A 12,029-nucleotide genomic window follows, 5' to 3' on the forward strand; every position below is an offset into this window, starting at 1 on the left:
GATGGGCACGAAGTAAATATGGAATGATTACTTATTGTTGAAATTGAACCAAACTAGAGTGTGTAAAAATATGTGAAGTTTGCTTGCACGACATTATAAATACAAATAAACAATGAATTAGTTTATAAATAAATAAAAACAAATAAATAAAGTTGATTTTGTGTTTTCTTTTCTCAAGTGGCGTCATTTTTTCGACGACGAAAAGTTTTTTCATAAAAATCAAAACATTTTAGGTTGTGACCATGTTCTTTTAACTAGAAGAAAAACATTTTTGACGAATAACATAACATTTTAGATCGTGACCATTGTCTTTTAATGGAAACAAAATTCTTTTTATCAATATAATAACATTTTAGATGAGGACAATTGTATTTTTCTTAGAACCATGTTCACTGAGCCAACATGGTTGCAGGTTAAAATGTTACATGGTCGCCGCAAAAATAGCTGCTATCATATTATTTTGCTCTTCGAATATGATTGTGGCAATCATGTTTCTTCTCTGCGTGCACAGTGTGGCGCAGGTTATAAAAAGAATATTAACCGATCTTACCCAAAATTTAATATTCTATAGTACTAATTAAACCTGCAAAGAATCATCGATATCGGTTTAGGTTTAGATATAGCTCCCATATATATGTATCGCCCGATTTTCCCAAATTTGATCATAATAGCCTTAGTTATTAACCGATTTTGCTTAAAGCTGGAAAAAATTATAGTATCACCCAAAGCTATTGGTTTGAGGTCTCACAGAGCGATATCTAGACTAGACTTTGATAACAAAAACTTGTCCACAGACAGACGATAGCTTCATTGTCATAGTATATGGTATAAAAATAATTAAATGCGTTTGTTTTCTCATAATTATTCTTGACATTATATATTTTTCGAATTTCGTTATGGATGATTACATGGGTCAAAAATTTAATTTTCATTGTTCAGGATTGCTGGGTGGTTGCGATTGTTGCAATTCCTCCAACAAAGCGATAAAAGAAGCCCTAACTTCAGGCTGGATTCCATCTGAACCCACATAAATATCTCTTTCAGCATAATTTCCAAATGTATTGCCATTATAAACACGATAGCCAACAGTCATGGGTTGTACTTGAGGTTGTGCCACTGTAGCTGGGTCTACAATATCATCGAAAGCTTGAATGTCTACGTTGCCTGCGGGTGGTATTGGTGTTGACTCTGGTTGTTGTACTGCTGGATCAACTTGTGGTTGAATTGTGGTGGTAGGAATAGTGGTAGTAGGGGGTAAACTAGTAGATGGTAAATTAGTAGGGGGTAAAGTTGTAGGGGGTAAAGTTGTAGGTGGTAAGGTAGTTGGTGGTAAGGTAGTAGGGGGTAAAGTAGTTGGTGGTAAGGTAGTAGGGGGTAAAGTAGTTGGTGGTAAGGTAGTAGGTGGTAAAGTAGTTGGGGGTAAAGTAGTTGGGGGTAAGGTAGTAGGTGGTAAGGTAGTAGGTGGTAAAGTAGTAGGTGGTAAGGTAGTAGGTGGTAGAGTTGTAGGGGGAGTAGTAGTAGTGGCAGTAGTTGTAGCAGGAGTAGTTGTACTAGGGATAGTGGTTGTGGTAGGAGTAGTTGTGACAGGAGCAGTGGTAGTAGCATCATTGGAACAAGGACCAGACGAAATTTGTACCCAATCTAGAAAATATAAATTCAAGTATTTTGTTTATGCGATCATCATAAAAACCAGCTACAACAAAATTATATACAATATTCTAAGTTCAGATCAAAAATATTTGTTGTTTTTTTTTTTTTTCGTGGAGAAAATTCATTGTTCACAGAAAAAAATATTTTTTGTCTTCAAATTAATTGATCCAATAAATTTTTAATTAAAATTTTTTCAATCACACATATGATAGCATCAATCACCACGTCAATTAAAAAATTAATTGATCAAATTAAAACTGTAATTGATACTATTAATTTCTGTAATTGATTTTGATTTGAACTAAAAAAATTTGTTGAACCAATTAAATTTTTAATAGAAAATTTTTTAGAATTTAATTGAAATTTTAATTGGAAATTTTTTGATAATATTTTTTGTGCGTTTTTATGAAGATTGAGATATCGAATAGACTTTTGCAAAATACAATCAAAAAAATTTTATACGTAAACTACGTATACAATTTTTCAGGTTAGATACACAAAGAAAAAAATCGTTACTTCTAAATCGAAGGCAAAAGAAATTCCCAATTAATCTATAACAGGTTGGCTGATAAGTCCCCAGTCTGACACATAGATGGCGTTGCTAGTATTAAATGCATATTATTTTTATATAGTACCAACCTTCAAATGATTCGTGTCAATATTTGACGTCTGTAAGTCAATTAGTTTGTGAAATAGAGCGTCTTTTGTGAAGCAAGTTTTGTTATTGTGAAAAAAATTGAAAAAAAGGAATTTCGTGTTTTGATAAAATACTGTTTTCTGAAGGGAAAAAATACGGTGGAAACAAAAACTTGGCTTGATAATGAGTTTCCGGACTCTGCCCGACGGAAATCAACAATAATTTATTGGTATGCAAAATTCAAGCGTGGTGAAATGAGCACGGAGGACGGTGAACGCAGTGGACACCCGAAAGAGGTGGTTACCGACGAAAACATCAAAAAATTAAAAAATGATTTTGAATGACCGTAAAATGAAGTTGATCGAGATAGCAGAGGCCTTAAAGATATCAAGGGATCGTGTTGGTCATATCATTCATCAATATTTGGATATGCGGAAGCTCTGTGCAAAATGGGTGCCGCGCGAGCTCACATTTGACCAAACACAACAACCGCTCATAATAGAGCGGTGTTTGCAGCTGTTAACTCGTAATACACCCGAGTTTTTCCGTCGATATGTGACAATGGATGAAACATGGCTCCATCACTACACTCCTGAGTCCAATCGACAGTCAGCTGAGTGGACAGCGACCGGTGAACCGTCTCCGAAGTGTGGAAAGACTCAAAAGTCCGCTGGCAAAGTAATGGCCTCTGTTTTTTGGGATGCGCATGGAATAATTTTTATCGATTATCTTGAGAAGGGAAAAACCATCAACAGTGACAGTATGGCGTTATTGGAGCGCTTGAATGTCGAAATCGCGGCAAAACGGCCCCATATGAAGAAGAAACAAGTATATACGGCCGTAAGTTCGGCCAGGCCGAATCTTATGTACCCTCCACCATGGATTGCGTAGGAACTTCTACTAAAGGCTGTCATCCACAATCGAATTACTTGGGTTGCGATAACACTTGCCGATGGCAAGGTATCGTAAAACTTTTTAACACTGTCTTCTAAATTGTAAGTTAGTCTATAAGGGGTATATATTAAACAAAAAAAAGGCCGATTAAATACGTATAAAATTCGTATAAAATTCAAAATTTTCTATAGAAATAAAAACTTGACAAAATTTTCTATAGAAATAAAATGTTGACAAAATTTTCTATGGAAGTAAAATGTTGACAAAATTTTCTATAGCAATAAAATTTTGACAAAAGTTTCTATAGAAATAAAATGTTGACTAAATTTTCTATAGAAATAAAATGTTGACAAAATGTTCTATAGAAATAAAATGTTGACCAAATTGTCTATAGAAATAAAATGTTGGCAAAATTTTCTACAGAAATAAATTTTTTACAAAATTTTCTATAGAAATAAAATTTTGACAAAATTTTCTATGGAAATAAAATGTTGACAAACATTGCTATAGAAATAAACTTTTTACAAAACTTTCTATAGAAATGACATTTTGACAAAACTTTCTATAGTAATAAAATTTTACAATTTTTACATGGCTGTTAGAGGCCATATACTAACGAAATGTACCAAATTTCAACCGCATCGGATGACTTTTGCTCCTCCAAGAGGCTCCGGAGGTCAAATCTGGGGATCGGTTTATATGGGAGCTATATATAATTATGGACCGATATGGACCAATTTTTGCATGGTTGTTAGAGACCATATACTAACACCACGTACTAAATTTCAATTGGATCGGATGAATTTTGCTCATCCAAGAGGCTCCAGAGTTCAAACCTGGGGATCGGTTTATATGGGAGCTATATATAATTATGGACCGATATGAACCAATTTTTGCATGCGTGTTAGAGACCGTATACTAACATCAGGTACCCAATTTCAAACGGATCGGATGAATTTTGCCCCTCCAAGAGGCTCCGGAGGTCAAATCTGGGGATCGGTTTATATGGGAGCTATATATATTTATGGACCGATATGGACCAATTTTTGCATGGTTGTTAGAGACCGTATACTAACATCAAGTACCAAATTTCAACCGGATCGGATGAATTTTGTCCCTCCAAGAGGCTCCGGAGGTCAAATCTGGGGATCGGTTTATATGGGGGCTATATATAATTATGGACCGATATGGACCAATTTTTGCATGGTTGTTAGAGACCATATACTAACACCATGTACCAAATTTCAGCCGGATCGGATGAAATTTGCTTCTCTAGAGGCCTCACAAGCCAAATTTGGGGGTCCGTTTATATGGGGGCTATACGTAAAAGTGGACCGATATGGCCCATTTGCAATACCATCCGACCTACATCAATAACAACTACTTGTGCCAAGCTTGTTTCGTTCGGAAGTTAGCGTGATTTCAACAGACGGACGGACGGACGGACGGACATGCTCAGATCGACTCAGAATTTCACCACGACCCAGAATATATATACTTTATGGGGTCTTAGAACAATATTTCGATGTGCTACAAACGGAATGACAAAGTTAATATACCCCCCATCCTATGGTGGAGGGTATAAAAAGTGTTGTTCCACCAAGACAACGCACCGTGCCACAAGTCATTGAGAACGATGGCAAAAATGTATAAATTGGGCTTCGCATTGCTTCCCTACCCACCGTATTCTCCAGATCTGGCCCCAGCGACTTTTTCTTGTTCTCAGACCTCAAAAGGATGCTCGCAGGGAAAAAATTTGGCTGCAATGAAGAGGTGATCGCCGAAACTGAGACCTATTTTGAGGCAAAACCGCAGGAGTACTACCAAAATGGTATCAAAAAATTGGAAGGTCGTTATAATCGTTGTATCGCTCTTGAAGGGAACTATGTTGAATAATAAAAACGAATTTTGACAAAAACTATGTGTTTTTCTTTGTTAGACCGGGGACTTATCAGCCAACCTGTTAAAGCAATTGATTTTACAGAATATTTTGTGCCAATTATAGTAAGTATTAATTTCATTGGAGTTCAAAAAACCCTTTTCTAAACCAAATCAATACGCTGAGAAGGAATTTTATCACCTCAAACATGTTTCAAGAGCACAATGTTATTTTTGGGCAGAGAACATGGAACCAATTTTTGGCAAGAATGCAAAATATGCCACCTTTTAAGAGCAGTGGTGCTTTTGTGTTACTGACTAACTTTTTACACTTTTGTGCCACCTTTTGATCAAAATGTGCCACATTTTCATTACATGCACTGAAAAAAAAATTCACGAAAAATTTTCCAATTAAAATCTTAATTGAATTTCAAAAAATATTCAATTAAAAATTTAATTGATTAAAAAAATTTTTGAATTGAAACAAAAATCAATCATACAAATTAATAGAATCAATTAATTTTTTAATTGGATCAATTATTTTTTTAAATTGATTGTCAATGAACTTTTTAATTGATATTATTATTTCTGTGATTGAAGACATTTCAATTAAAAAATTAATTGGATCAATTAATTTCGTGATTGAATCAGAAAAAAATTTGTGTATGCATTTATACTGTAATAATTTTTATACAAAATCTTCCCTAATTGTGTTCTATTATCACGGTGGCCATCTAGAAGTTTAACAAAACTCTGATATAAAGCCCATCTTCCAATTTACGAGTACTTACTTGCTTGAGTTAAAAGTTTTTCCTTGGCCATGGCACAGGTATTCTCAAAAGTCCTAGTTGTGGTTCCATCGCTAGCACATATAGGCTCATCAGCAGTACATTTCTTTTGAACATCGGGACAAGGACCATTGCAAAAGAATTTGATATCTATATATGGAGAGAATAAGAAATCATTAAATCCGTTTATTTTTTGCCACCTAAATGATAATGCGTCACTTACTAGAATTATATTTGGTAACTTCAGCAAATTCTTGAAAATTGTAGAAAGTCTTGAAAGCTCCATTCAAAACCCCACACAATGGTTCATATGTCGGTAGTGGTTGTGGAACCATCATGCCATAAGGATAATAAGGAGCATATCCAGCCGCAGCTAAGGCAATGCAACAGAATAGTATAAAAGTTCTCATATTGTAAGACGAGTTTAATGCAAGCAATACACTAATGATGCCTATTCCCCAAATTCATTTGCTATTTATGAGAATTACAAATCCCAATTGGTCCATTGAAATAATTCATCCTATTACTTAATATTTTTTTTTGTTTTGTTTTTTTTTTTTGTATATTGCAAACAATAATTCATTCATTCATAACAAACATCTAAATACTGCAGGCAAGTTCTACTCTATATTCACTACGTGATCTCATGCTTCTATAAATGGTAATTCCATTAATATACCGGAAATTACAAAAAAATACGTAACACCCCTTTTTCTAACCTGGGCTAAGATGTTCATAATATTCTATGGGAAGATCTGTTAATTTTAATTTTGAATAAAGAAGGACCCTTTTATGTCTAACAAATTCAATAGCATTCGTCCCTCACTGAAAAAAAAATATCACCAAAATATTTCCAATTAAAAGGTTGATTGAATTTTGAAAATTTTTTCTTTTAATAAATTAATTGATACAATTAACTTTTTAACCTTTGTGCTCTCCTTGGATAAGTGGCCTTTCAACGTGCGTATTATTATATATCGCACAGAAACAAATTTCACGAAAAATTTTCCAATTAAAATTTTAATTGAATTTTGAAAAAATATTCAATTAAAAATTTAATTGAATCAATAAATTTTTTAATTGAAACAAAAATCAATTACAAAAATTAATAGTATCAATTAATTTTTAATTTGATCAATTAATTTTTTAATTGACCTTCAATAAATTTTTTAATTGATACTATGATTTCTGTGATTGAAGACATTTCAATTAAAAAATTAATTGGATCAATTAATTTCGTGCTTGAATCAGAAAAAAAAATTTTTTCTGTGCGGATTATGGAAATATTTTATTTTTATTATTATCTTCCAAAAACACTTATTTCATCCCTGTAATGGATAAAAAAAGTTTCAAAAAAAATATCTAATAACAAAAAGAATAAAAATTACGTTTTAAAATCAAAGTTGTGTGAAATTGATCCAAGGAGTGCACAAGGGTTAATCAAGATAGAAGCATTAACGTAATTAAGTCAATAATTGAAAATTTTTAAATTTTTAATTAAAAAAATAATTGTTACAATAAACTTTTTAATTAAACTCAGAAGACTAAGTCAGTTAAAAAAGTGATGAAATTTTTTGTTAAATTTTTAAATAAAATTTTATATGAAACAATCAATTTGTAATCAAACTGAAACCACAAAGACAGTTTAAAAAGTGATTGAAAATAGTTAAGTTTTTAATTCTTAAAATTAATTGATTTTTGCAATCAACATCAAGAAAAAATTTTTAATTAAATCACTTAAAAAATTGATTGAAATTTTCAAATCAATAAATTTTTTAATAAAATATTTTTTTGTATTCCCAATTAAAATTGCCATTGATACTATCATTTTGGTGATTGAAGACATTTTAATTAGAAAATTATTTGAATCAATTAATTTCGTGATTGAATCAGACACAATTTTTTTGTATGCTGTGTCAAAAGAACACTCTGTACCGAATTTCATCAAAATCGGTTATAAATTGCGACCGTAATACTGCGAACACCAAATACATAGACGGAAGGACAGACACCAAGGGGTAGATCGACTCTGGAGGTGATTCCGAGTGGATCGGTAGGCACAGTTTTTGGCAGATCAAAGTTGTTATACCCTCACCATTATGTGATTTAAGGTATAACAAGTATACAAGGCCGTAATTTCGGCCATGCTGCATCTTATGTACCCTCCACCAGAAACTTCTACTAAAGACTGTCATCCACAATCGAATTAATTGGGTTGCAGTAACACTTGCCGATGGCAAGGTATCTTAAATCTTCTTAACACCGTCTTCTAAATTGTAAGTTAGCCCATACGGGGTATATATTCTTTTTTAATATATTAAATACGTATATAAATCAGTTTGACAAAATTTTCTATAGAAATAAAATTTTGACAAAATTGTCTATAGAAATAAAATTTTGACAAAATTTTCTATAGAAATAAAATTTTGACAAAATTTTCTATGGAAATAAAATTTTGACAACATTTTCTATAGAAATAAAATTTTGACAACATTTTCTATAGAAACTACATTTTGACAAAATTTTCCATAGAAAAAAAAATTTTACAAAATTTTCTATAGAAATGAAATTTTGACAAAATTTTCTATAGAAATTACATTTTGACAAAATTTTCCATAGAAATAAAATTTTGACAAAATTTTTTATTGAAATAAAATTTCGACAAAATTTTCTATAGAAATAAAATTTCGACAAAAATTTTCTATAGAAATAAAATTTTGACAAAATTTTCTATAGAAATAATATTTTGACAAAATTTTCTATAGAAATAAAATTTTGACAAAATTTTTTATAGAAATAAAATTTCGACAAAATTTTCTATTGAAATAACATTTTGACAAAATTTTCTATAGAAATAAAATTTTGACAAAATTTTCTATAGAAATAAAATTCTGATAAATTTTCTATAGAAATAAAATTTTGAGAAAATTTTCTATAGAAATAAAATTTTGACAACATTTTCTATAGAAATTACATTTTGACAAAATTTTCCATAGAAATAAAATTTTGACAAAATTTTCCATAGAAATAAAATTTTGACTAAATTTTCTATAGAAATAAAATTTTAATAAAATTTTCTATAGAAATAAAATTTTTAAAAAATTTTCTATAGAAATAAAATTTTGACAAAACTTTCTATAGAAATAAAATTTTGACAAAATTTTCTATAGAAATAAAATATTGTCAAAATTTTCGATAGAAATAACATTTTGACAAAATTTTCTATAGAAATAAAATTTTGACAAAATTTTCTATAGAAATACAATTTTGACAACATTTTCTATAGAAATTACATTTTGACAAAATTTTCCATAGAAATAAAATTTTGACAAAATTTTCTATAGAAATAAAATTTTGACTATATTTTCTATAGAAGTAAAATGTTGATAAAATTTTCTATAGAAATAAAATTTTGACAAAATTTTCTTTACAAATAAAATTTTGACAACATTTTCTATAGAAATACAATTTTGACAAAATTTTCTATAGAAATAAAATTTTGACAAAATTTTCTATAGAAATAAAATTTTAACAAAATTTTCTATAGCAATAAAATGTTGACTAAATTTTTTATAGAAATAAAATTTTGATAAAATTTTCTTTAGAAATAACATTTTGACAAAATTCTCTATAGAAATAAAATTTTGACAAAATTTTCTTTAGAAATAAAATTTTGACAAAATTTTCCATAGAAATAAAATTTTGACAACATTTTCTATAGAAATAAAATTTTGACAAAATTTTCTATAGAAATAAAATTTTGATAAAATTTTCTATAGAAATAACATTTTGACAAAATTTTCTATAGAAATAAAATTTTGACAACAATTTCTATAGAAATTACATTTTGACAAAATTTTCTATAGAAATAAAATTTCGACAAAATTTTCTATAGAAATAAAATTTGGACAAAATTTTCTATAGAAATAACATTTTGACAAAATTTTCTATAGAAATAACATTTTGACAAAATTTTCTATAGAAATAAAATTTTGACAAAATTTTCTATAGAAATAAAATTTTGACAACATTTTCTACAGAAATAAAATTTTGACAAAATTTTCTATAGAAATAAAATTTTGACAAAATTTTCTATAGAAATAAAATTTTGACTAAATTTTCTATAGAAATAAAATTTTGATAAAATTTTCTATAGAAATAAAATTTTGACAAAATTTTCTATAGAAATAAGATTTTGACAACATTTTCTATAGAAATAACATTTTGACAAAATTTTCTATAGAAATAAAATATTGTCAAAATTTTCGATAGAAATAACATTTTGACAAAATTTTCTATAGAAATAAAATTTTGACAAAATTTTCTATAGATATAAAATTTTGACAACATTTTCTATAGAAATAAAATTTTGACAACATTTTCTATAGAAATAAAATTTTGACAAAATTTTCCATAGAAATAAAATTTTGACAAAATTTTCCATCGAAATAAAATTTTGACAAAATTTCGCATAGACAAAATTTTTTGACAAAATTTTGAGTAGAAATAAAATTTCGACAAAATTTTCTATAGAAATAACATTTTGACAAAATTTTCTATAGAAATAACATTTTGACAAAATTCTCTATAGAAATAAAATTTTGACAAAATTTTCTATAGAAATAAAAATTTGACAAAATTTTCTATAAAAATAAAATCTTGATAAAATTTTCTATGGACCGATATGTTGACAAAATTTTCCATAGAAATAAAAATTTGACAAAATTTTCTATAAAAATTAAATTTTGATAAAATTTTCTATGGACCGATATGATTTTTGTATGGTTTTTAGAGACCCTAACCTAACACCACGTACTAAATTTCAACGGGATCGCATGAAATTTGCTTATCTAAGAGGCTCCGCTAGCCAAATCTGGGGTAGGTTTATATGAGGGCTATACGTAAAAGTGGTCCCATATGGCCCATTTGCAAAACCATCCGACCTACATCAATAACAACTACTTATGCCAAGTTTCAAGTTGGTTTTATACCATTGTTTCGGTCGGAAGTTAGCGTGATTTCAACAGAAGGACGAACATGCTTAGATCGACTCAGAATTTAACCACGACCCAGAATACATATATAACAGATTGGCTGATAAGTCCCCGGTCTAACAAAGAAAAACACATTTCTTTGTCAAAATTCGTGTATATTACTCAACATAGTTCCCTTCAAGAGCGATACAACGATTACAACGACCTTCCAATTTTTTGATACCATTTTGGTAGTACTCCTGCGGTTTTGCCTCAAAATAGGCCTCAGTTTCGGCAATCACCTCTTCATTGCAGCCAAATTTTTTCCCTGCGAGCATCCTTTTGAGGTCTGAGAACAAGAAAAAGTCGCTGGGGCCAGATCTGGAGAATACGGTGGGTGGGGGAAGCAATTCGAAGCCCAATTCATGAATTTTTGCCATCGTTCTCAATGACTTGTGGCACGGTGCGTTGTCTTGGTGGCACAACATTTTTTTCTTCTTCATAAGGGGCCGTTTTGCCGCGATTTCGACCTACAAACGCTTCAATAACGTCATATTATAGTCACTGTTGATGGTTTTTCCCTTCTCAAGATAATCGATAACAATGATTCCATGCGCATCCCAAAAAACAGAGGCCATTACTTTGCCAGCGGACTTTTGAGTCTTTCCACGCTTCGGAGAGGAGTTCACCGGTCGCTGTCCACTCAGCCGACTGTCGATTGGACTCAGGAGTGTAGTGATGGAGCCATGTTTCATCCATTGTCACATGTATTACGAGTTAACAGCTGCAAATACCGCTCAGAATCATCAACATGTTGTTGTTTTTGGTCAAATGTGAGCTCGCGCTTCACCCATTTTGCACAGAGCTTCCGCATATCCAAATATTGATGAATGATATGACCAACACGTTCCTTTGATATCTTTAAGGCCTCTGCTATCTCGATCAACTTCATTTTACGGTCATTTAAAATCATTTTGTGGATTTGTTTTTGATGTTTTCGTCGGTAACCACCTCTTTCGGGCGTCCACTGCGTTCAGCGTCCTCCGTGCTCATTTCACCACGCTTGAATTTTTCATACCAATCAATTATTGTTGATTTTCCGGGGGCAGAGTCCGGAAAATCATTATCAAGCCAAGTTTTTGCTTCCACCGTATTTTTTCCCCTTCAGAAAACTGTATTTTATCAAAACACGAAATTCCTTTTTTTCCA

The 12,029-nt window shown here is 30.5% G+C and overlaps 2 protein-coding genes across 3 annotated transcripts in view; both read right to left on the minus strand.

The window, feature by feature from the left end:
- mwh (multiple wing hairs) overlaps positions 1–12,029 on the minus strand; it is a 446,956-nt gene that overhangs the window by 253,120 nt on the left and 181,807 nt on the right. The window lies entirely within an intron of this gene.
- LOC142237516 (uncharacterized) lies at positions 847–6,298 on the minus strand. Its single transcript, XM_075308874.1, has 3 exons — positions 6,071–6,298; positions 5,851–5,997; positions 847–1,641 (listed from the first exon to the last, which is right to left on the minus strand). Exons 1-3 carry the CDS (start codon positions 6,255–6,257, stop codon positions 929–931), a joined length of 1,047 nt encoding a protein of 348 aa, XP_075164989.1. The 5' UTR covers positions 6,258–6,298; the 3' UTR covers positions 847–928.

Source organism: Haematobia irritans, chromosome 5, assembly GCF_050003625.1.
Source record: "Haematobia irritans isolate KBUSLIRL chromosome 5, ASM5000362v1, whole genome shotgun sequence".
In the NCBI taxonomy this organism is placed as follows: domain Eukaryota; kingdom Metazoa; phylum Arthropoda; class Insecta; order Diptera; family Muscidae; genus Haematobia; species Haematobia irritans.